The sequence below is a fragment of the Lipophrys pholis genome (assembly GCF_963383615.2).
Source record: "Lipophrys pholis genome assembly, chromosome: 7".
NCBI classification, from domain to species: Eukaryota; Metazoa; Chordata; class Actinopteri; order Blenniiformes; family Blenniidae; genus Lipophrys; species Lipophrys pholis.
Genome location: NC_137638.1, coordinates 973,919 through 999,766, shown reverse-complemented (window position 1 = coordinate 999,766; position 25,848 = coordinate 973,919). Strand labels below are relative to the sequence as shown.

The following is a 25,848-nucleotide window of genomic DNA, read 5'->3' as shown; positions in this document are numbered from 1 at the left end:
CTTGATTTTGTTTTTTATTTTGGAGTGCGTTTTTTAGATTTTGGAGTGTTTTGGACATTTTGTAGTGTTTTTTTTTTTTTTTTTTTGTAGTGTTTTCTTGATTTTGTTTTTTTTTTTTGGAGTGTTAGATTTTGTAGTGTTTTGGACATTTTGGAGTGGGTTGTTTTTTTTTTTTTTTTGTACTGTTTTCTTGATTTTGTTTTATATTCTGGAGTGGGTTTTTTAGATTTTGTAGTGTTTTGGACATTTTGTGGTGTTTTTTTATTTTATTTTGTAGTGTTTTCTGTAGTTTGTGGTGTTTTGGACATTTTGTAGTGTTTTTTTGTTTTTGTTGTTTTTTATTTTGTAATGTTTTCTGTAGTTTGTGGTGTTTTGCACTTCCAGGCCACCGTAGACTCTCAACCCTAAAAGTAGAATATGACGTGGGAGCGGCGACGCTCCGCAGGCCGCCATGTTGGTGATTGTCTCTGCAGTGTCTCGTGTGCAGGAGGATTATTTACTGTGGCCGTGAGGCGCAGGACCGATAGCAGTGCTCCTGCCGTCCCCCCCCCAGGGCGGAGCCTCCGGCGTTTTCAAAAAGTTGCGTTCCGAGTGGCTCTGGGCAGCGTTGTCATGGAAACGGATGCCCTTCCCCTGTGGTGTAAACTGTCCTCATGGCAGCAGGGATCAGTTCTCCTCCCAGACTGCATCACAGAGGCGTCTTTGTTTCCCTCCAGCAGAAAAACCAAACGACAGAAGAATGTTGAGATTCCAGAGGACGTTAGAAAGTCCCAGAGGAGGTGTTTTCATGAGCGGATCGCCGGTTTCAAATCATCTGAAGTAGGAAACACCCTGGAGTGTTGGAGCAGCTCAGTCCCGCTTCGCGTTGCATCTTGTTGTGCAACATTTCAGTTTCTCTGCTGCGTGAAGCCGTGAACTCGTTCCAAACAAACCAGGCTGGTAAGACGTGTACACATTCCACATATAGTTCACATTCATCAAACTCTTTCAATCTGTCCACTGGTTTCACTTCACCTGTTTGCGGTTAAAGTATTTTCTAAAGTATCTGGACAGTTTAAAGTTTCAGCTGGATTTAAAGGTTTCTTCCTGTTAGAGGGAGTTTTTCTTCTCTACAATCTGCTGCTCACGTGGATTCGTTGGTTTCTCTTCTGTTAACAGCTCCGAGAAGTGACTGTTGTATTTGGTGCTTTTTAAATTTAAGTTGAATTGAATTGGATTCATGTTCTGCTATTGTCCAGTTTAATGGATTTATTAATATTCTAAATAAGATCTGAGATCCTGGCTGCTACAAGAAACTTTCACAGTACAGTATTACTATACTGCACTTTATTATACTGTATTACACTATAGTTTCCTGTGCTGCACTGTACTACACTATATTGTATTATACTGCACCATATTGTACAATACTATACTTGTATACCACGTTCTATGTTCTATTGTGTTGTTTTGTGTTTAAATGTTTAAGTCTTGTCACATTCTGTTCTTGTTACCTCGCGTTCAGCTCCGTATTCTACCGTGCTACTTCGTGTTATACTGTGATATAATACATGTTGTGTTTTTATTATGTTATTTATTCTGTGTTGCTGTTTTGTGTTAATATCTGACATAGAATCTGTCAATATTCATCATTTTGACAGTGACGTAACTGGATTTGTTTGGTTTAATTGGTGATTCATTACTTATTTTTTTTATTCATTTGTTTCCTCCATGGCCCTAATGAGTACTGAGTACTGAGTATCTGTATGCCATCGAACTCCAGAGGGAAAGTCCAGGATTTACCGGGGGGGGGGGGGCGTGGCTTCGTGCCTGTTGGGCGGGGCCTCGTAGCGGGGGCGACGCACGTTTGCTCAATCGTAAAGTTTCCGCGGAGAGCGTGAACGCCTCGCAGAGTCCGGGGAAGGACGGCCGCAGCAGCCGAAGTGAAAGTGAGAGTTGGAGGAGGAAGAAGGAGAGAAGACGAAGCGCCGCCGGCAGAGAGCTGAACGTCTGTCCGACCGGAGCTTCCACGTGTCCCGGTTCCGTCCTTTACATGCGGCTCCGCTGACGTTCGGCCCGGAAGAGAGAAACATGGTAAGTTCACCTCGAGCGGCTCCAAACTGGAACCAACTTCAGCCTTTCAAAGTCAAACATGACCGGAGGGCAGAGTCCCTGAACGCACCACCGCCAGCTCCTCCTGGCAGGAGGATAAATACTCTTTTCTTTTATTCTCCAACTACTGAACGTTTTTATTCTCTAACTACCACAATCATGGAGTGTTGAGTTGTTATCTGTAGGAAGAATCACGTTCTGCTCCAACAAACCAGGACAACAGAAGCGAAATGAATAGAAAATGAAATATTGTTCGTTTTGTCTCATATTTTCAACATTCTGCGTGTTGGAACTGAACAGGAGTACTTCATGTCTGACTCACTTTATAGATCATTACTAAGCTTTCTTTCTAGTATTTTATGTGAACAATTAAAGTTCTGAAATTGTTTGATTCATTCTAATGTATTAGTTTTCGATACATTGTATTTTATTTATAGTTATTTATTTAAATATTCTTTTTGAAGTAAAAAAAAAAAAGTACCAGTAATAATTAAAAAGTACCAGTAAAAGTAAAAAAGGGTTATTAAAGTATCAGTGGATGTACTTCAAATCTGTCAGAAGAAGATTAATAAGATGAAAAACAAAGTATAGTAATATTTGTTTCTGGTGGATTAAATAAGCCGACACACTGATGATATGATGGATCTGCTCTTTAAGATAAATTCAACTAAAACAAACTGGTCACCGAGTCATTAATCATAATATTAACAGTATTTTTACTTAAATTGTATCAGTGAACTTCACATACTAGTACTGCGTTTTCCACCAACTGGATTCAAATGAGGATTTGGGGTTAAAGTTATTGAGCTCCGCCGTGTTGGTTTGACATGTTTGATTTAATGCTGCTTCGGGGAAACGAGCCGACTGCTTTCTGTTTGGCGTGAGCGTGCCGTGACACGATGTGGGCGTGCGTTCCCATGGAAACCGCAGGTACTTAGGGAGGGAGGAAGTCGGGAGGGAGGGGAGCTGCAGTGGGCAGCACTTCCTGTGTTGAACCACCGCCGGCTGAATCTTAAACTCACTATTGTTCCCATGCTGCCCAGCGCAGGACCTCGGAGCAGCCGTGTGGCCCCGTTGGTACAGTGGACGGCTCCCAACTGGAAGGTTGCCGGCTTGATTCCCCGTCTACCCCTGTCCTCATGTCGAAGTGTCCTTAAGCAAGATGCTGAACCTCAAACTGCTCGCAGTGGAGGGACTGAGCTCCTCTGGCCTGGACAGTGGACGCTCCAGGAACCGATCAGGTGTTCGCAGGTTCAAATCCCACCACTGACGTTTCACCACGGCGGGGCCTTGACCCTTGACCCTTGACCCCCGACCCCCATCGGCTCCTGGAGCGCTGTAATGTGACCACTGCTCCACATCCTAGGAAGTACAACGGGCACTGGGTAGAATGACCTTCAGGTTAAACGCCGTTCTGTTGGTTCCCAAGCTTAGAGTGAGTCGGCCTGTGATTGGCTGAGAGTGGAGAAGGTGGGCGGAGTTAGCAGTGTGCTAGCAGACGGCTAACGGCAGCTGCAGCCATCCAGTGTGTCTCCATGGCGACAGACGCCGATCTTATGCCTCCCATGGTCCATTTCTTCAGTTTTGGGGGGATTTATTCAGAAACAATTCCTCGTTAACGTCCCAGAATCTACTGGATCCCTGAAGATTTCATGTAATTCAGGTTAGCAGTTTCTGCAAAATGTTGTTAAAATACATACAAACCAATAAATACACGCAGAAAAAAACCACTACCTTCCCCACAACTGGTCACGGTCAGTGTGGGGAAAAGGAATTATCCTAAGAAGATCAATAAAGAATGATGAGTTCAGTTTAGACCCGAAATCAATGAAGAAGACAGACGTGAACGTCGGGGCTTGTTGTGCTCTGTTGGTTTCCTGTTGCTGTCAGTTTGGTTTCCTGTCGCGGCTCGGAGGAGAAAACTGTCAGGATGCAAACGACTGTGTGGTGAAACATCCTGCGTCGGGCTGCTGACGGTTTTCACTTCTTCACCTGCTGATCTGTCGAGTTTCTCTCTGTACCGAGAAACGACTGGTGTCTTTGCTGCTTTATGAATAAAGTTCATTCAAATTGAATTCATCATTCTGTTCGCCTGCGTGTCGGGTGAGACGCAACAGGACGGGGAACCACGTTTCTGAACAGAGTAGAAAATATACAAGTACCAAGTTTGATTCTTATTACGGTGACTGTCAAAATAAAAGTACCAATTTGGATTGTTATTACGGTGACTGTCAAAATAAAAGTACCAATTTGGATTGTTATTACGGTGACTGTCAAAATAAAAGTACCAATTTGAATTGTTATTGCGGTGACTGTCAAAATAAAAGTACCAATTTGGATTGTTATTACGGTGACTGTCAAAATAAAAGTACCAATTTGGATTGTTATTGCGCGTGACTGTCAAAATAAAAGTACCAATTTGGATTGTTATTACGGTGACTGTCAAAATAAAAGTACCAATTTGGATTGTTATTACGGTGACTGTCAAAATAAAAGTACCAATTTGGATTGTTATTACGGTGACTGTCAAAATAAAAGTACCAATTTGGATTGTTATTACGGTGACTGTCAAAATAAAAGTACCAATTTGGATTGTTATTACGGTGACTGTCAAAATAAAAGTACCAATTTGGATTGTTATTGCGCGTGACTGTCAAAATAAAAGTACCAATTTGGATTGTTATTACGGTGACTGTCAAAATAAAAGTACCAATTTGGATTGTTATTACGGTGACTGTCAAAATAAAAGTACCAATTTGGATTGTTATTGCGCGTGACTGTCAAAATAAAAGTACCACGTCCAGGAGAATATGGACTGGGAGTCGTGACACCACAGAGGAAACTTTGTTCTGATTGGCTCTACTGAGCATGTGCAGAACTAGTGACTACCACCGTGGCGACCAGGACCAGCAGTGGCGTTTCTGTGTTTTCAGTGGTTCTGAGCACCGTCGTGTGTGCCATGGCGGATTCCATGTGACCGTCGTCATGGTGACCCGTCAGACGAACTCCTCACACAGAACTGAGATCCTCTGTTTGTCCCAAAACATAAAAAGCTTCAGCGTTTCCAATCCGACCCCGGCTGTGTTGAACCAACAGGAGGACGGGAAGAGCCGCATGCAGCGGGTCCAGGACGAGGTGGAGGAGGTGACCATCATCATGGCGGACAACATCAACAAGGCCGACGAGCGAGGCGACAAACTGAGCGACCTGGACAACAGGGCTGAAGAGCTGCTGGCCAAGGTGAGGAACCGGTGAGGAACCGGTGAGAACCGGAGTGGTGGGAAATGTATGAGTGGACAAACCTGATAACCGCCACCCTACGGCTGAAGCCACTACCGTAATCTCTGGACTATTGGGTGCGCCCCGAATATAAACTTTAAAAAGAGGAAAAGAAGAAAGTGGTTCAAAGTAGTCAAACGTAGCAGCTTATAAACTACAGTAATTCATTAACCCCAGGAACTTTTATAATAGATGAACGTCAACAACTAGAACTGGATCTACAGCTTTTATTTTTCCTCTGATGATTTTATTCTGGCAGAAGAACTTTAACATCGATTATTAGAATAATTGTCAACTAATTCAGTTTCTTCAGGTTTGCGTATCGGCTGATACCGATACTTTCCCATGATTATACTTGCATCACTATCGCTGTATTGCCAATATACTTACAGGATACTACAGAAGCTGAAACCTTCACTGGAAGAAACTTCATGTTACTGCAGTTATTGTCTCAGAATGATGTAGGGAGTTATTTTAACTTTATTTAGCCACAACAACAACAAAAGTCCAGTGTGAACGTCTCTCTCTCTCTCTCTCTCTCTCTCTCTCTCTCTCTCTCTCTCTCTCTCTCTCTCTCTCTCTCTCTCTCTCTCTCTCTCTCTCTCTCTCTCTCTCTCTCTCTCTCTCTCTCTCTCTCTCTCTCTCTCTCTCTCTCTCTCTATATATATACTATATATATATATATAGTGACAAGAAATTCACAACATGAGGCACATTTAAGAAGTTTTTTTTGTGTACTGCTGCCAGGACACACTGGTAAAAGAGATTATTAACCTCAATGTGGTTCTCCTGAGTAAATAAAGTAAAAGTTTGAGAGTTTATCTATGACAATGTATAAATACCAAACAGACTCCTACATGTATATCTTTTTTCCCGCTGGTGGTTGTTTGTCTTTGGTTTGTTTGTGAAGGGAGGGATGACTGGAACAACTAAAGCTGCTCTCTACGGCCGCCTGGGGATTAAAACTAGGAAATGTCATATTGAGGTCTTTAAATACGCCCGAGGTGGAGCTGGAGAGGAAAACAAATGTACAAATTTACATCCTGATTGTGTTTTATGGGGCTATATTTAGAAAGGTATTTCCTATTGTTTCCTAAGATGAATGAAGTGAGCTGGTCTCCCTGGGTACGAGGAGTGAGTCCAGGACATGCCACGAGGCCAGTGTCCGTCCGGGGGTCGGCCAGCGGGTCACCGTGTTCCCACATTGCCCCGCCGGCCGCTGCGACGCCACTGTCCAGCAGGGCGCCAGAGAAGAAAAAGACCAAACGGGCAGAATATCGACTTTAAAGTTCCTATTTTATGAAAAGTAGTTTTCTCTGGTGGTTCAGGAGCAGTAATCTGTGTCCCTGCAGCTGCATGAGGCTCACCTCCCTCACCTGCTCCACTTTGGAGTGAATGTGGGCTCAAACAGCAGATTTGGATATTTTCCCTTGATGACATCACGAGGGGAAGTAGCCCCTCCCTCTGATAGTGAAACTCACTTTCCCACGGGGAGTCAAAAACTTACAAACATTACTGATAAAGTGAATCAACTCAGTACGATATGAAAGATGGTAACAGTGAGCAGGACCTAGCGTTAGCAACTTGCTAGTAGCGGTAGCGACATGCTAACCTTCTGAAACGTCCTGCTGCCGCCGCAGAGTCTCCACTTCCTGCCGAGCTCCTCCTCCTCCCGGCTCATATTGTGGTTAAAACGGCGTTCCCTCGAGCCACGGCGATAAATCCACCGTGAACATCAGCACACGGTACCGGAGAGCCCCGCCTCTTCCAGGGTTGCCAGATCTGACTCGCTGTTCCAGCACAAACACGACGTGAACCCTCCCACCTCAATGAGAACCAGCCCAGATCTCAACCTCGGGACAAACTCATGTTAAAAAGCAGAACACTACCGTAGGAGTACTAAAGAAAGCGTGGTAAACACACCACTGCACTAAATCAAACACAAACAGGCTCCTCAAGAAGACCAGTATACAGAACCCCGCCCAACCTGGCAACACTGGTCTCCTCCCTGAGTCGTTGGACTAATAACCACGAAGTGGGATTCTAAAAAGAACAAAACAAACCTGTAGAATATGAGTCCTATGAGGTTACTGCACAATGTGAGGTTATTATTTGAATACACATTTCTGTGTGTTTTGTTTCTGGAGTTGTGATCAAATGATCCCGTTGTTCATCCCGACTCCTCGTATCTCTGCTGTCCAGCTCCAGGAACCACTTTAGAACCTTTATGCGTCTTAAATAACCTAAATAACCCAGAAATCAACCAGAGCTTCTTTATGGAGCGGAGAATGTTTGTCTGAGTCCCAGAAGCTGCTGGTTGATTGCTATTGGTTCGCTTGCATTTGGGGGCGGGGCTTCGCCAAAGGTCAAGTGTATGTATATAATTACATCTTAGTTTTAATCACCGTACGTGCATTAGCAATTTGTTTCCTTTCAAACTAAAGTCATCAATCCAGTATTTTGCAGTGTCTTCAGTTGATATGTACTTCAGATGTACTTCAGATGACCGTTATTCTCTCTGTGCTGAAGAGTTGTGTTTGCTGGTAAATGTGTGTATTCGTCACCATGAAGCTGAGAACAAGCCCCTCTTGTGGAGCTTTAAATGAGCCGTATCGTGCAGCTTCTGCCTTCCTGTTTACCAAATACCTCCGATACTAACGTGTTCGCTTCTTGAATTTAAATCCTGCTCATCGGCCTCTGGGCTTTTCTCTCTCGCTGAAAACAAGAACTGTGGGAATCAAGTGATCCACTTCTCTCCAGAGCCGCCATGACGCCCAGTAGATCACCTCACGTAGAGACGCATCATCTGACTTTATTAGTACAAGTACTAACCTGTAGCTACTGCTGGTACCGAGTACCAATACCACTTTAACGAACGAATACTAACCTGTAGCTACCGCTGATACTGAGTAACGAATGAATACTAATCTGTAGGTACCGCTGATACCGAGTACCAATACCACTTTAACGAACGAATACTAACCTGTACCTACCGCTGATACCGAGTACCGATACCACTTTAACGAAGGAGTACTAACCTATAGCTACCGCTGATACCGAGTACCGATACCACTTTAACGAACAAGTACTAACCTATAGCTACCGCTGATACCGAGTACCGATACCACTTTAATGAACAAGTACTAACCTGTACCTACCGCTGATACCGAGTACCGATACCACTTTAACGAAGGAGTACTAACCTATAGCTACCGCTGATACTGAGTACTGATACCACTTAAACGAAGGAGTACTAACCTGTAGCTACTGCTGAGACCGAGTAACGAATGAATACTAACTTGTAGCTACCACTGATACCGAGTAACGAATGAATACTAACCTGTAGGTACTGCTGATACAGAGTACCAATACCACTTTAACGAACGAATACTAACCTGTAGCTACTGCTGATACCGAGTACCGATACCACTTTAACGAACGAATACTAACCTGTAGCTACCGCTGATACCGAGTACCGATACCACTTTAACGAACTAATACTAACCTGTAGGTACCGCTGATACCGAGTACCAATACCACTTTAACGAACAAGTACTAACCTGTAGCTACTGCTGATACCGAGTACCGATACCACTTTAACGAACGAATACTAACCTGTAGCTACCGCTGATACCGAGTACCGATACCACTTTAACGAACGAATACTAACCGGTTGGTACCGCTGATACCGAGTACCAATACCACTTTAACGAACGAATACTAACCTGTAGCTACTGCTGATACAGAGTACCGATACCACTTTAATGAACGAATACTAACCTGTAGGTACCGCTGATACTGAGTACCAATACCACTTTAACGAACAAGTACTAACCTATAGCTACCGCTGATACCGAGTACCGATACCACTTTAATGAACAAGTACTAACCTATAGCTACCGCTGATACCGAGTACCGATACCACTTTAATGAACAAGTACTAACCTATAGCTACCGCTGATACCGAGTACCGATACCACTTAAACGAAGGAGTACTAACCTGTAGCTACCGCTGATACCGAGTACCGATACCACTTTAACGAAGGAGTACTAACCTGTACCTACCGCTGATACAGAGTACCGATACCACTTTAACGAACGAATACTAACCTGTAGGTACCGCTGATACCGAGTACCGATACCACTTTAACGAACAAGTACTAACCTATAGCTACCGCTGATACCGAGTACCGATACCACTTTAATGAACAAGTACTAACCTATAGCTACCGCTGATACCGAGTACCGATACCACTTTAATGAACAAGTACTAACCTATAGCTACCGCTGATACTGAGTACTGATACCACTTAAACGAAGGAGTACTAACCTGTAGCTACCGCTGATACCGAGTACCGATACCACTTTAACGAAGGAGTACTAACCTGTACCTACCGCTGATACAGAGTACCGATACCACTTTAACGAACGAATACTAACCTGTAGGTACCGCTGATACCGAGTACCGATACCACTTTAATGAACAAGTACTAACCTATAGCTACCGCTGATACTGAGTACTGATACCACTTAAACGAAGGAGTACTAACCTGTAGCTACCGCTGATACCGAGTACCGATACCACTTTAACGAACGAATACTTACCTATAGCTACCGCTGATACCGAGTACCGATACCACTTTAACGAAGGAGTACTAACCTGTAGCCACTGCTGATACCGAGTACCGACACCACTTTAACGAAGGAGTACTGACCTGTACCTACGGCTGATACCGAGTACCGATACCACTTTAACGAAGGAGTACTAACCTATAGCTACCGCTGATACCGATACCACTTTAACAAACAAGTACTAACCTGTAGCTACTGCTGATACCGAGTACCGATACCACTTTAACGAAGGAGTACTAACCTGTACCTACCGCTGATACCGAGTACCGATACCACTTTAACAAAGGAGTACTGACCTGTAGCCACTGCTGATACTGAGTACCGATACCACTTTAACGAACAAGTACTAACCTGTAGCTACTGCTGATACCGAGTACCAATACCACTTTAACAAACAAGTACTAACCTGTAGCTACTGCTGATACCGAGTACCGATACCACTTTAACAAAGGAGTACTGACCTGTAGCCACTGCTGATACCGAGTACCAATACCACTTTAACGAACAAGTACTAACCTGTAGCTACTGCTGATACCGAGTACCAATACCACTTTAACAAAGGAGTACTGACCTGTAGCCACTGCTGATACCGAGTACCAATACCACTTTAACGAACAAGTACTAACCTGTAGCTACTGCTGATACCGAGTACCGATACCACTTTAACAAAGGAGTACTGACCTGTAGCCACTGCTGATACCGAGTACCAATACCACTTTAACGAACAAGTACTAACCTGTAGCTACTGCTGATACCGAGTACCGATACCACTTTAACAAAGGAGTACTGACCTGTAGCCACTGCTGATACCGAGTACCGATATGAGAACTTTTTAAATGACAAAGCGTCGACAGAGGCTGCAAATTATATAATATTCAAATAATACGTGAAGGTTTTGCTTCGCTACGTCACCCCCACCAGCCTCTATCGACGCTACGTCACCTACACCGGCCTCTATCGACGCTACGTCACCCCCACCAGCCTCTATCGACGCTCCGTCACCTCCACCAGCCTCTATCGACGCTCCGTCACCTCCACCAGCCTCTATCGACGCTACGTCACCTCTACCAGCCTCTATCGACGCTCCGTCACCTCCACCGGCCTCTATCGACGCTACGTCACCTCTACCAGCCTCTATCGACGCTCCGTCACCTCCACCGGCCTCTATCGACGCTCCGTCACCTCCACCAGCCTCTATCGACGCTCCGTCACCTCCACCAGCCTCTATCGACGCTACGTCACCTCCACCGGCCTCTATCGACGCTCCGTCACCTCCACCAGCCTCTATCGACGCTACGTCACCTCCACCAGCCTTCGAGTTAACATTGCTAGCATGATAGCCGTTTGCTCATGTTAATGCTAACTAGCCTGTCAGGTAGCGACATCACTGTGAAACACTGAGCGTCTCCATGGCAACAGAGGCTGATCTCCTTTGATCTCCTCCATCAGGAGCCTCTCAGCCATTTTCTATGGGAAGTTTTTCACAGTTTGAGATTAATTCAGAAACGTTTAGTCGTTAACGTCCTTGATGATGAAGATTTCCCAGAATTTGGGTTGATAGTTTTTAGAACAATTGTTAAAATACATACAGACCAATAGATAAATACACGCAGACGAAGACATTACGTCCGCCCCGACTTTCATTGGCGAAGGTAATTATGGTTATTTTTTAGAATAAAGTGAGGAACATCCTCTTCTCGCTCGCTGCAGCTCCTCACAGGCCTTCACACGTTTAAACAGCTCTTAAGTGACGCAACACGTTTTTAATCATTGTTTTGTTTTGTTGCTTTCTTCTTCCACAGAGCAAAACGTTCGAGAAGAAGGCCGACCGGATCAAGCAAAAGAAGATGTGGGAGAGCAAAAAGATGAAAATCATTCTTATTTCCATTGGAGTCGTCGTCTTCGTCATTATTCTGGCAGTTATAATTCATGCTTCTGTAAACAAATGAGGAGCGAGACGTGACGGGGAGCAACAGGAATCCAGTTAGAACGGCGCTGGAGGAGAAGCTGTGGGACTCCTGCTTCAACTGCTCGGCCTCTAATGTTTTTGTGTTTTGAGATATTTAAGAGAGAATGATTCCCACTCTTCACTTAACCTTCAGTTGATATGGTACAGTACTCGCTCGGCTGCTTCCTCTCTCTCTCTCTCTCTCTCTCTCTCTCTCTCTCTCTCGCTCACTCTGTTTTTAATTACTCTGTAAGGTCATGTCTCCGCTCGGCCCACATTGGAAGGACAAAGGACGCAACGGTTCTCAGTCGGACGCACTGCGTCTTCGGTCAAAACTACAAAACATCAGTTTGTTTGCCGGAATCTTCATTCGGAGGCGGCCTCTGCTCCAGCAGCTGTTTACATCAGGCCTCGTTTCCACGGCAACTATTCAGGAAACGCCTTGTTTCTGCGTTTTTTGGGGTCTCGGGTAGGAATTCACGTTCACACGACGACGTTCCTAAAACATTAGGTTTACCGTGGTTCTACCTGTTGGTTCCGTTACCGTTTCATCGTCCGTCGTCGTGACGGCGTGGCACCGTGAGTCAGCGGGACGTTGCTGCTGGTCACACGCCGCCGCCGCCGCCGCCGCCGCCGCCATCAGTGCAGAATTCTATTCCAAGTCGGAGCGTCGCCCACAAGTTCCGTTCTCTGTGGTGTCGAGCAGCGTTGCTGTGGAAACCATCACCCCCGCCCCCCCCCAGAAACCACTTAGCAGTTTTCACTTGAACCTGGTGTGTAAAAGAGCCTGGATGATGAGTTTCAGATAAAATTGTAAATTTTAACATTTTTGCTGTAAATATTGTCTTTAAAGATTTTGTATCACTGACTTTGTTTTGTGTTTCATTTCTAATCTTTTTCAAATGCAAGATTATTATTATTATTATTATTATTATTATTTATAATGCGGTTAACTATTTTGGAAATTTTTCATGAAATCAATTTATAACAAAGAGGTGCGTTATTAAAAGGCTATTAAAACGGTAAAGGAATAATACATAAAGCATCTTATAATAATTGGGAACCAAATCAGAGCAGCAGAGAAATGAACAAAAGAAAAGCGAAAGTGAGTCGGAGCTTCTATCATCTAATGTAAAGAGCAAATTAAATTGAGCTTTTCAATCAAAACGCATGCAGTTGATTATTTCCAGACCTTAAGATTGAGTTTTACAGTATTTATCATTCATCTTTAATTTCTTGTGATATTCTACTGTGGTTAACTGACCTCCTTCCTCGCACCCCCGTTTTGAAGACGTGCGAGGGAAACCTTGGATTATAAATTTGGATTTCCCAAAACAAAGGTTGGGAATCATCGCTGGAGGACTGCCGAGAGGCGCTGAGCTCAAGTTCTCGTGCCTGATATGAGGATAAACAGCGACCCCTGGTGGTCAACGTACCGCATCAACGTTCGGTTGTAAACGTGTGATCAGTTCAAAAGTTCACTTCAGCGTATTTCATGTGTACTCGACATCTTGTGAATTGGAAGATGAATATGAAAACTGACTTAATATATATATAAAACACACTTGGAGTGAATGAAGATAATCACCTCAGTAATTCTAATGGTTCATTATCGGCTCTTTCTTCATTATTATTTACTTTAAACTTTAGATGATTTCGCCTCCTCCTACGCTGCAGTTAGTGTATTTCCATGTTTTAAACTACAAATAAATGTACTTTAGCTCATTTAAAGAGATGAATGAAATATAATAAATGAAAAACTCGTAAAACCAGATCAGAGCGGAGCGCCGCTGCGCATGCGTGATGACGCGGCAGAGAGACGTTGATTGCGGAAGTGTTCAGTCGCAGGAGCAGCTCGCTTGGCTGTCATCTCCTTGGCTTCTTTTGTCATTTTTGTGGAGTTTTTCTACCCAGTTGGATGTAGCGGTCCCGCCGCTTCCCTTATACGGCTCTATCGGGTGAGTGTGGCCGCCCGGGAGCCGCCCTGGAGGGTTTGGTAACGCCGCTGCGCGGCCAGTTGACTGTTAGCTCAGTTAGCACGGCGGCTAACGTCAACAGAGACGTTTAGTTTAGATATATGATGCGCACGCGCGAGCTGCGTGCGTGTGAGTGGACTCACTTGTGTGACTGGAGGAGTGCGTGTCAGGTGTGTTGGATTAACGAAGTAATCTGAGTACTGTAGCTGAGAAAAGGCCCGGAATCTGGCTTTAGTCAGGTTTACTACTGGTCTGATTCACTCCTGGTCTGATTCACTCCTGGTCTGATTCACTACTTCTCCTGTTCACTCCTGGTCTGGTTCACTCCTGGTCTGATTCACTACTTCTCCTGTTCACTCCTGGTCTGATTCACTCCTGGTCTGATTCACTACTTCTCCGGTTCACTCCTGGTCTGATTCACTACTTGATTCACTCCTGGTCCGATTCACTACTGGTCTGGTTCACTACTTGCTCCTCTGTGGTTGTTTTCATAATGATCAGATGATTCTGGAGCTAAACTACCTGTGTGGTAACTAACTTATCGATCTATCTGTGGACTTACCAACCGACCAGATTTAAAACAATAAAAGCCTTGAATTCACCAGCCTGAGCAGAATGAATCACGTTTCCCTTCTTGAATTGAATCACTGAAATTCTGCAGAATGAGACTGAGGGGTAGACTACCAGACTACCAGTCTACCAAACTACCAGACTACCAGACTACCAGTCTACCAGACTACCAACTAACTGAGAGACTTACCAACCTTTCTACCAACCGACCTGCTCACTTACACACGTTTTTATGATTCCTGCTGAATTTCCTCTTTAGTTGAAGTCGCCACCATGAATATTCACTATCTGGTCGTCTTGTTGGACTGAAGTCAAACTGCAGCTATAAAACAAAGACTCCTGAATGACACTGCAGTAATAATTGATAAAGCAAACGTGGTGGCACCACCGCCCGGCTCCTTTTATCAGTGCCACGCCTTCTCAGCTGCACGACCAACTGCTGCGCTTTGACACGACGAGTTTCTGTGGAATTTAGTTTGTTGTAAGTCGTCATCGAGATTTAAAACAATAACTGGTTAAAATACATCACATAATCATCATGTGTGGAATTAATCAAGTTTCCCTTTTTGAATGGAATCACTGAAATAAGGAGACTTCCTGCAGGACCAGACTCAGAGGAGGAGACTTCCTGCAGGACCAGACTCAGAGGAGGAGACTTCCTGCAGGACCAGACTCAGAGGAGGAGACTTCCTGCAGGACCAGACTCAGAGGAGGAGACTTCCTGCAGGACCAGACTCAGAGGAGGAGACTTCCTGTGAGCTGAGCTTGGCAGCACTGAGGGTGTAGTTGAGTCGATCTTTGTACGTCAGTAGAACAATCTGCATATTTTCTCTGAAAGAGGCCTTGTTATGGAGACGCTCCTCCAGCTCCTCCTGCTCCTCCTGCTCCTCCAGCTCCTCCTGCTCCTCCTGCTCCTCCTGCTCCTCCAGCTCCTCCTGCTCCTCCAGCTCCTCCAGCTCCTCCTGCTCCTCCTGCTCCTCCTGCTCCTCCAGCTCCTCCAGCTCCTCCTGCTCCTCCAGCTCCTCCAGCTCCTCCTGCTCCTCCAGCTTCTCCTGCTTTTCAGAAACAGATAACTTGCATATAAACAAACAGCGTAGCAACATGTTCTTTCTCCTTTCCATCAGTTTCCACAGAAGAAAAATGTAATCCTGCACAATTCAGCTTTTCTTAGGCTAAAGCTTCACCCGTGGGGAAAGACTTCACCCTGCCGGACTCATAGTTAACATGACTCCGAAATACGCCGCGCACGTTGTGAGACGGAACAAACCACGGCAGAGTAACATCCCCTCATCCCGCCGAGCCGTCCACAATATTCCCCTCAGGTCCTCCATCGTCTCTAATGTTTACCGTCAGGGTCCTCCATGGTTGGAAGTGACGTGGCGTCGACACAGAAGCTGTTTGGAGGTTGTTCACAGTGACTCCTCGCCTTCACCTATTGTTTGTGAATGGAGTATGAATTAGGCTTTATGTAATGTAATAAGTACTTTACATTAGTAAGTAGCTAAAAGATATGGTGCTTTTCCACTAGTTCCTACTCGACTTACTCGACTCAGCCTCTGTCGTTTTCCATTACAATACAGTTCCTCCACGACGTGGGCGGAGTCATCACTGCTTTTCCCGTCGTTCACAGGCGATCACCCCGATATGATGCGGAGGAAACATCCATTTGATATGAGCTCAAATAACAAATTAAATAGAATATATTTAATAATGATATTACAGAATGTGGATTGTTACGATGATGCTTCACTCTCCGGTGCTTTGGTTTCATTGGTGCCCCAGTTAACTGGTGACTTCTGCCAGCAGCCTTTCGCCGCAGCTGATTTTAAAATAAGAGAAACAAACGCTACGATACTTTAAACTTTAATGGAGATGTGGTTAAACGACGTTCTCCAGGACAGCTGCCGGTTCTGGTCGGGTTTTTAACATCTGCTGTGAAAAGGAGACCTAGAGGAAGAAGGTCACCAGTTAACAGGGGAACCAGTTAATCCGAAACACCGGTGGTGTCGTGGCTGGGAGAACCTCCTGAATCCTCTGGTCGCCCCCAGACGAAGAAACATCTCAGCTGCTCCACTGGTTGGTTTCTGAGCGTCTCTCTGGTTCTGATCGGGTTTAAAAATGGCGGCTGAACGAGACGCTCTCTGACTCGTCTGTGTCGTGACGCATCGGCCAATCAGCAGCTGACGTCTGCTGACGTCACGTCGTCTCCTGGCCTCAGCTCTCTGGGAACCGGGAGGAGGAACCAGGGACATACCTGGTAGCAGGTACTAGAAAAGTACGTGGTACTAGAAAAGTACGTGGTACCACTACTTCTTAATACCTGGTACCTCCACACGTAGTGGAAAAGTGTCAGTACTATTTGTACTTGCTTGTCCTTTAAAAAAAGCGTGTCGTTGCGTCTCCTAAATATTTAAACACATTTAATCACTGGACTGAAAAAGTGAAAAGTGAAAAGTGAAGCAGCCTCGAGAAGCCGTGCGCCGTCTCCTCTAGTTTAGTTCTTCTGGGAATGTCGGTGAGCGAGTGTGCAGGATTCCAGAGCGGCCATGTTGAACCTGCAGCCTTGTGCTCCAGTCTACCAGGTCCAGCCGCCGCCATGGCGGACCACACCGACGTCAGCCTGCAGCCGGAGGAGCGAGTCCGCGCTCTGACCAAGAAGGGCAGCTCGGTGGAGGTGAACGAAGACGTTCCCCCGCGCCGGTACTTCCGCTCCGGCATGGAGATGATCCGCATGGCTCACGTCTACACGGAAGAGGGGAACATCGAGCACGCCTTCGTCCTCTACAATAAATACATCACGTAAGCACGCCATGCACGGGCACCGTCGTCACGGAAACAGACACCAAAGTGCTACCAAAGTTTAGCGTTTCCAGCTCCTCTGTTAGTAAAACCTTTCTTCTTTTTCTTTCAGGCTCTTTATAGAAAAACTTCCCAAACATCGGGATTACAAGACGGCGAATATCCCCGAGAAGAAGGACACACTGAAGGTGCTCACCCACTGTTCTTATCTTTGTGCGATCTTCGTGAAACACGGACTCTAACATCTCCTCCTCTCTGGATCGTCGACAGAAACTGAAGGACGTCGCATTTCCACAAGCAGAGGTTCTAAAGAAAGCTCTTCTGAGAAGATTTGAACAGGAACATGATCAGTACCTGGTCAAAAAGGTAAAAGCAACTCTTTTACTTTTTCTCTTCATGAATCACAGGTTTCTCCTAGGACTTGGTGGTTTTATTTTGACAGTCACCGTAATAACAATCCAACTTGGTGGTTTTATTTTGACAGTCACCGTAATAACGATCCAACTTGGTGGTTTTATTTTGACAGTCACCGTAATAACAATCCAACTTGGTAGTTTTATTTTGACAGTCACCGTAATAACAATCCAACTTGGTGGTTTTATTTTGACAGTCACCGTAATAACAATCCAACTTGGTGGTTTTATTTTGACAGTCACCGTAATAACAATCTAACTTGGTCTGTCCACTAAGTTCTGTTCTCCCAGTGCACCACCCAGTGGCCCGACATGAAAACTACATCATTTTCACTGTTTCTAGTGTTGCCGTGGAAACGGACGTTGTTTTCAGAACTTTGCCATGTAAGCGTGAAAACCTTTTCTGAAATAAAACGGCGAGTTCTCGGTTGAAACCGTTGGAGTGTAAACGGAGCCTCGGTAAACAGGAAGTGCCCGTCCAGGCCGGGCTAACGCCGGGCGTGTCGTGCACCTTTCAGAAGGTGGAGGACGAGGCGTTGGCACGGGAGCAGTCAAAGCAGCGAGCGTTGGACGTGGAGCGGGAGCGCGTGGCGGAGATGCAGCGGCGGCAGCGGGAGCAGGAGCAGTTCAGCGCCTTCGAGGAGATGATCCGCCGCCAGGAGCTGGAGAAGGAGCGCCAGCAGGTGCTGCTGGAGTTCGCCACACCATCCGCCCCCACCCCGGACACGCCCCTCATCCCGGGCATCCATGGCCCGCCGCTCATCTCCCCCCAGAGCCCGGGGGACCCGTCCGCCAGCAACAACCTCCCCCCCGGCGGTGGTGACGGTGGCGGACCGCCCAGCTTCGACCGCTCGCTGAAGCCCGGCTCGCTGGTCAGCCCCGGGAACAACAGTGAGTTGGTTTCTCCTCAGGCTGATTCAAGCCACGGCGGCCATCTTTCTCTCCAGCGGATTTCTTTCCCCTCTGACCAACTTCTGCTCAATGCCTTGCTTCAGAACCTGACGAGAATCCAACCTCTGCTCCCTCCTCCACAGCGACCATGGTGGACGCCCTGCGACAGCTCGCCGTCCCCGCCGAGCTGTGCCGCAGCTTCCTGAGGCTGGCCGAGGCCAACACCAGCCGCGCCGTGGAGACCTGCGGCATCCTGTGTGGCAAGCTGGTAAGATACCGGGAGGAACCGGGAGGAACCGGGAGGAACCGGGAGGAACCGGGAGGAACCGGGCCGGCCCGTCAGAACGGAACAACCTCTGGAAACCAAACGGAGAAGATCCAGGAAAATGTTTCATTGAGCAGATTTAACACAATTGGTAGCTGCGCTGTTTCTTTAACATTTAACGTTTTGACCTTTGACCTTTGACCTTTGACCTTTGTTCTGAAGTCAGCCGACATGCCAGAGTGACTCACAACACCACCTTGTGGTAAAAATTGATTTAGCAAAATTAGATCCCCGCAGCTTCAGTTTCATTCATGTGGCACTGGCGGCATGGCTAGGTTGGTCTCCCAATTGGTATGTTGCAAGTTCGATTCCCATCTCCACCTGTCGAGTGTTCTTGAGCAAGACGCTGAACCCCTGATCGCTCCCATTGGAGAGACGGCGCCGCGCGTGGCGGCAGCCTCACTGGTGTGTGAACGTGTGAACGTGACGCAGTTCAGAAACTTTCTAAGTTAAGACTAGTTACCAAAACAACCCAATGGGCTCAGCAGGACGGTGGAACAGAACAGGAAGAATCCTGCAGAACCAGCGTTTGTGTTCTAGTTTCTTTCCTGGTTGATGGTTGTCGGTTCTCCTTTCGGGACTATTCCCACGTTGGGAGTGACTCTGTCTTCTTCCCAGACCAGGAACGCCTTCACCGTGACCCACGTCATCGTACCGAAGCAGAGCGGCGGGCCGGACTACTGCGACACGGAGAACGAGGAGGAACTCTTCCTCATCCAGGACCAGTACGACCTCATCACGCTGGGCTGGATACACGTGAGTCCGCCGTCCGCCGTCCGACTGTCGTCGTCTTCTTCTTCTTCAAAGAGCAACAGGCGACGAGCAGCCGCCACTTCACTGAGGCTCCGTTTGTGTTTTTGCATCTTTAGTTCCAGAAAAGTTTTGTGTTTTCACTCGGGATTGTTGCCGTGGAAACAGGTTGACAACCAGTCTGCATGAGGGTTTATGTCTGGCGTCACAAACAATGCAAATAAAGACAAGTAGAGTTTTAAAATAAAACTAGAGCTACACTCGGTAGAGCGCAGAGATTCGCCATCGCCACATTCTTCGCCATGGAAACCAAAAGAATACAAGATTATTTGATCCATCATCTGTCCTGGTCGCTTGATTGACATTATGCACTTTCCCCTCCTGACCTTTGACCCCAACAACTGCTCACCGGGGTAATGACATCACTGCATCAGGTGGCAAATCAGAGGACAGGGAATAAAAACGGAGCATGGATGTTGGTTTGACATCAATGGATTTAAAACTGACCACGCTATGAGGAAAATCCGTTTTTGACCTTTTTGTGACCTTGACCTTTGACCCAATCGCTCTGAAAATGTAAAATATTGATCCTTGGATGATGAGAAATCATTTCTGAAAACTTCATATAATTTAAGAGTTAAAGTCCATCCGTCCATCCATACAAACCGATAAGTGAATACTTGTGGCTAAAAACAACCTTCGCCCCAACTTTCTTTGGCGAAGGCGATCACCTGTTGTTCCTACTTCATCCACTGGGGGTCGCACTGTTTCACTGAGAGGTCATAAAGCAGCAGTGAAAGCAGACATGAGGCCTAATTATAAGAACGCAGCATCAACGAAAGAAATCCTGCATCGAGATTCCGTCAGACGACGCCGTCCGGACGGTTCTGTGTCGAGGACGCCGTCCAGATCACCTTGTGTCCGTCTCCAGACTCACCCGACCCAGACGGCCTTCCTGTCCAGCGTCGACCTGCACACTCACTGCTCCTACCAGATCATGCTGCCTGAAGCCATCGCCATCGTCTGCTCGCCCAAATTCAACGAGTGAGTCCCAGACCTCGCCGCCCCGTCACGGTTCCCCCTCCCCCGCTGACTGCCTGTCCCCGTTTGTCAGGATCGGGTACTTCAGGCTGACGGATCGAGGGACGTACGAGATCTCCTCGTGTAAACAGAAAGGGTTCCATCCACACAGCAAAGACCCGCCTCTCTTCACGGTGAGTCAAACGGAACTGTTACTGGAGAATATCTACAAGAGGAGGAGGAATGATACTGCATGCAGTACTACTGCCTTCTCATTGAATCACTGATATCTAAATATAACAATGTATTCCATGTTGGAGTTAAAGTCCAGCAGACACAAACATCATCTGAACATTTTAATGATTAACAATGAAAAATAATGAATTAATGCAAAATAACCTGCAAGTGAAAGAAAAGACGAGACAAAGGAGCTAAAAGATCAGATGAAGTAATAATCTGGATGAAGAGGTGGGATTAAATACATCTGACCTCCTCCAGACGTGTTGAACTAAAGATGTGATGGAGTCGCTCTTTACTCATGACAGGAGACAAACTACAGGTTCTGGTTTTTATTTTTATTCTTTCTTCACTCAATCTACTTTTATTAATCTAGATTTTGGTTTTTAACTTAATCTCTCTGTGTTTAAAAATATTGTCTTAGCTCTACTATTTCCATTATTGTTTATCTTCTTCCTGCTGTTCTGTTGAGTTGGACTATATTGTTTAAATAAGATCACTTCCTCTCTGCTTTGTTTGGTGTTTTTTAAAAACAAAAGAATTATTTTTTAATATGTGATTGGAATTCAGCTGCCAGTAGGGGGCGCACCGACACCACCAGATGAAGTCAAACTGAGCCCACATGTCTATGACCACACACACACACACACACACACACACACACACACACACACACACGGTGACGTAGCCCTTGTGCCTCTGTTTACTTCCTGTGTGTTTGTGTCGCAGCACGCAGGTCACGTGACCATCACAGACGACTCGGTGTCCATGATGGACCTGCGGTGATTCTCCTCTTCCTCCTCTCCCTCCTCTTCCTCACCAGAACACTCACAGACTGTTTGATCAGAGCGCCGGTGTTTCACTGAAAGACGTCGCGCAGCTTTTTATTTCCTCCAGTTTAACGTTTCTATGGACTCAAAGACCAAAACATCCTTTGTTTGTTTGTTTATTTTTCCTCTTACCAAAATAAACAAAAGAAAACAGAAGTGTGTGTGTGTGTGTGTGTGTGTGTGTGTGTGTGTGTGTGTGTGTGTGTGTGTGTGTGTGTGTGTGTGTGTGTGTGTGTGTGTGTGTGTGTGTGTGTGTGTGTGTGTGTGTGTGTGTGTGTGTGTGTGTGTGTGTGACTCAGGTAGCTGAGCGGCTCGCCGCGCTGCGTTCTTCCCTCTCGAGTTCTCGGTTCGATTCCCGTGTAGAACCACAGGAGCTCTGCGGTACTGTCGTGTGCGCGTCCGTCCACGAGGCCCCGTTTCCACGGCAACTTTCCAAGTCGTCACGCTTCGTTTTTGTTTTAAGTTTCACGTTTGCACGGAAACAGAAGAAAACGCTGAAACGGCTGTTTACTGTCGTGAAGCAGCATTTCAGAAACACGTTTCCACGGAGACGCAGTTGGAACATTTTCAGAAAGTTGTATTTTCAATGGCTTCAAGCGCCGTTGTCGTGGAAACTAAAAACTAAGACACAAGGGTTTATTGGGCTGGTGTTTATCTCCGGTTTCCATAGTGCTCAGTGCTTATAACTCCCCCTGGAGGCGACACTGGCCCATTGCAGGTTCTGCCGTACAGCAAAGTCGGGAAAAGTGCCTTGCTCAAGGACATGGCGCAGTGGAAAGGCCAGGGATCGAACGCACGACCTTCGCAGACACGCTAACCACTCGGCTACCGTGTTTCCAGTGGCGTCGAGCTCCGTTGTCGTGGAAACAGATACCCAGAATGCAACAGAAGTTTTGCGTTTGAACTTGAAATGGTCGCGTGAACGGGGCTCCAGTGTGCCCACCTGCTCCTCCTCTTCCTCCTCTCTTCCTCCTCTCCTCCCTTCCTCCTCCTCTTCCTCCTCCCCTCCTTCTCCCTTCCTCTTCCTCCTCCCTTCCTCTTCCTCCTCCCCTCCTCCTCTTCCTCCTCCCCTTCCTCCTCTCTTCCTCCTCTCCTCCCTTCCTCTTCCTCCTCCCTTCCTCTTCCTCCTCCCTCCTCCTCCTCTTCTTCCTCCTTCTCCCTTCCTCTTCCTCTTCCTCCTCCCCTTCCTCCTCTCTTCCTCCTCTCCTCCCTTCCTCTTCCTCCTCCCCTCCTTCTTCCTCCTCTCTTCCTCTTCCTCCTCTCCTCCCCTCCTTCTCCCTTCCTCTTCCCCCTCCTCTTCCTCCTCTCCTCCCCTCCCCTCCTTCTCCCTTCCTCTTCCTCCTCCCCTCCCTTCCTCCTCCTCTTCCTCCTCCCCTCCTTCTCCCTTCCTCTTCCTCCTCCCTTCCTCCTCTCTTCCTCTTCCTCCTCCCCTCCCCTCCTCCTCCTCTTCCTCCTGCCACTAACCACCTGATCTGGGTTCCTTCCCTCTGTTGTTGGATCCGATCAGCAGAACCTTCCAGTCAAACCAAGATAAATAAAGTGGTCTGACGCTGCTCTGTGGCCTCCGCTTCTTTTAACGACTTTCTTTTTCTTCTTTTCACAAAATAGGAAGTATAAAAGAGAAATGCAAGAAGAAACAAAACTGCAGGAGAGAAAGAATAAATGAAGTCACCGTCAATAAACGTTCCTATAATAATATAAAGGTGAAGAAGAAGGAAGAAACAGGGAAGCAGTTCTATAAACTACAAACGGCCTCAGAGGGAAGACATCAAGTGATTCTTCCTCATTTTAGAATCCGAAGTTTCATAGAGCGTTGATGTTTGGGAATACGACGGTGTTCTGGGTGGAGGTTGTAAGAAAACAGGTGTAGTTTATGAAGTGAGCCTCCGTCAGCTGGCCTGGAGGGCAGGACCCTGCTCCGTCTGCCCTGTTTCCTCTTATTATTCCTCCGCCTCATCGAGCCTCCATGTGACCCCCTACACACGCTCACATGCTCACCAAATTTGGCACGCTCATCAAGACTGGTGTAAAATATAAGGCAATATAAAAATTAACCCCCAGAGTGCCAAAATGTGCTCTCTAGCGCCACCTAGGAACCCTAAAACGGCCACCAGGGCCCGTAGGAACGTCGCAGAGAGACGAAACCAAAACTCAATTGTTCGTCTCATCAAAACCTAAAACTCTCGTGCCGACACCTCCGACCTAAATCCAACAGGAAGTCTGCAATTGGCCTTTCAAAGAAAAAGGTTTTCTCCCACAGAAGGCCTTCACACAAAGCGATCTGCTCTGAGGGAGGACATGGTATCGGCTCCAACACACTATCAAACGACAGAGTCGCTCCTGCTCGACGATTCAGTTCAACTTTTTGACTCGTCGAGTCAAAAAGTCATTTTATTAAACGGCAAAGTTCCGAAGGCCCAATCCCGCCGCCTCCCCCCGCCTCCCCCCGCCTCCCCCGCCGCCTCCCCCGCCCCCCCCACCTCCCCCCGCCTCCCTCCTCTCATTCAAACACATGAGAAAAAGGAAAAATCTCAGAAAAGATTCTAGTTATAGTTTCGAGCCATTTTACAAATTTTATTTTCCTTTTTTTTCTTCTGATTGCAGATTAACTATTTCAGCATATTGAACCTACATGTTTTCAACAGTTTTAACCATTTCATCTGAAGAGATTAAAAAACAAAGTTAACAAAAAACAGTTTGATCAAATCTAATTTCAGGAAAGATGAACCAATATTGGACCGAAGTCCTTCGGTCCGCCACAAGATGGCGCTGTTGTTAAGGAATATGAAAAGGAAAAAAGGCTTGTTAATGTTAATTAAAAACTGTTCAAAGTCCAGAACGGGATCATGTAAAGAAGCTGAAGCAGCTCATGATGGTGGATTTAAAATGACAGGATGAATCAGCGGTCTGAAGTGAAGGTGTGGTTGTCTGGAGGACAAACTCCCTCATTGGACGAGCCACACAGCAGAGTGACGTCAACCTGGACCATGACGTTGGACCTCAAAACCTGAATCCCACCACAGAACCTTCCTGTGCAGGTTCTCCTCAGCGTTCCTCTGCTCTCTGTGCAGCTGAGACACTCGAGAAGAAGAATCAACAAGGAGGGAAGAACAACTGGAAGCAACACAAGAGAAAATCCAAAGGTCAAGAGATCAACTGGCGCCTCTGATGGGAGGACTTCTTGTTTCAGAGGAGGAGCTGCTCACAAACACTTCATTTTCTGTTTCACTCGTACCACCGAATCAGATTCTCTTCTGATAAATCAATAGATGAGGTTTTCTCTCATCAACTATAACACAAAAAAAAACTTGATTTTCAACATCATGTATGAGTAATTTCAGTTTTGGGAAATTCTCTGTCCTTATTCTGAATAATACATAATTTAATTTACTGATTTTTAATGTGTTCATCTGAAACCGTTATGCTGCATTTACCGGATTTAATGGCGTTCCTACAAAATAAAATATTATACATCAAAAAGAAAAAAACTGAAAACAAAAGTTTGTATTCAGGCAAATCTACCGGTGAAATTGATTTGAAACGTAAATAAAGGAGATAAAACCACAGCTGAGGATTTAGGACCGTTTGTTTACCTGCTATGCCTGAGCACGTGTTCGCAATGCAGCCGCGCATGCGCACACGAGGTCAGCAGTGCTTCGCCGGGGGCGCGCGCAGCCAAAAACAAGCGTCGGCCACGCGGCCGCGCTTGTCAACAGACTGGCGTCCAGCTGATTGGCCTGTGGCCGCTTGTCCCCGCCCACCCGGGACGCTGAATGGTGACACAGAATCCTGTCTGCGCGCTGATTGGACGCTATTTGTAGAACAGGTTGTGTAGCTATGCTGCTGCTGCGTTCACGGACTCTCCCAGACCGTCGGATCAAAGACGATTGTTATTGTTGCTCTGATTTCACAGAATTGAAAAGAGCAGCACGTGGCAGATTGTTTAAAGTTTAAAGTTCACAGACAGTCAATGCTTTAAGGACCTAAAAATAATACTGCAATACTGTTAAGTTTAAATTGGTTATCAACTGAAAAAAAGGTAATTTGACCACTCCCATCTTAAACAAACTGCATTAATGTGTTTTTA

At 46.2% G+C, this 25,848-nt stretch overlaps 2 protein-coding genes across 32 annotated transcripts; both read left to right on the top strand.

The window, feature by feature from the left end:
* The first annotated feature begins 436 nt into the window (after positions 1–436).
* Positions 437–12,818, top strand: vamp5 (vesicle-associated membrane protein 5). 3 transcript variants are annotated; one of them, XM_080468209.1, is made up of 4 exons: positions 444–939; positions 1,159–2,073; positions 5,188–5,331; positions 11,805–12,818. In XM_080468209.1, exons 2-4 carry the CDS (start codon positions 2,071–2,073, stop codon positions 11,949–11,951), a joined length of 294 nt encoding a protein of 97 aa, XP_080324335.1. In that variant the 5' UTR covers positions 444–939; positions 1,159–2,070; the 3' UTR covers positions 11,952–12,818. The 3 variants fall into 3 exon arrangements, 2 of the variants coding, with proteins under 2 accessions (XP_080324334.1, XP_080324335.1); XR_013935496.1 differs by lacking the exon at positions 444–939 and having other exon boundaries at positions 1,873–2,073; positions 11,805–12,112; positions 12,205–12,818; XM_080468208.1 differs by having other exon boundaries at positions 437–2,073.
* A 928-nt stretch (positions 12,819–13,746) lies between these two features.
* stambpb (STAM binding protein b) lies at positions 13,747–21,894 on the top strand. 29 transcript variants are annotated; one of them, XM_080468192.1, is made up of 12 exons: positions 13,747–13,908; positions 14,905–14,977; positions 15,086–15,281; positions 17,071–17,295; positions 17,408–17,483; positions 17,566–17,661; positions 18,227–18,599; positions 18,743–18,867; positions 19,543–19,680; positions 20,606–20,718; positions 20,789–20,888; positions 21,661–21,894. In XM_080468192.1, the coding sequence occupies exons 4-12, from the start codon at positions 17,093–17,095 to the stop codon at positions 21,715–21,717; spliced, it is 1,281 nt and encodes a 426-aa protein (XP_080324318.1). In that variant the 5' UTR covers positions 13,747–13,908; positions 14,905–14,977; positions 15,086–15,281; positions 17,071–17,092; the 3' UTR covers positions 21,718–21,894. The 29 variants fall into 29 exon arrangements, with proteins under 29 accessions (XP_080324318.1, XP_080324319.1, XP_080324324.1 ...); XM_080468196.1 differs by having other exon boundaries at positions 13,764–13,908; positions 14,756–14,977; positions 15,117–15,250; XM_080468190.1 differs by having other exon boundaries at positions 13,767–13,908; positions 15,131–15,281.
* Positions 21,895–25,848: the final 3,954 nt, after the last annotated feature.

Coding starts and splice junctions, on each gene's coding strand:
- vamp5 (XM_080468208.1), top strand. Junction 5,332..11,804: donor CTGAAGAGCTGCTGGCCAAG/GTGAGGAACCGG, acceptor CTTCTTCCACAG/AGCAAAACGTTCGAGAAGAA.
- stambpb (XM_080468197.1), top strand. CDS start 14,028: ATGATGCGCACGCGCGAGCTGCGTGCGTGTGAGTGGACTCACTTGTGT. Junction 18,868..19,542: donor GCATCCTGTGTGGCAAGCTG/GTAAGATACCGG, acceptor TCTTCTTCCCAG/ACCAGGAACGCCTTCACCGT. Junction 19,681..20,605: donor TCACGCTGGGCTGGATACAC/GTGAGTCCGCCG, acceptor GTCCGTCTCCAG/ACTCACCCGACCCAGACGGC.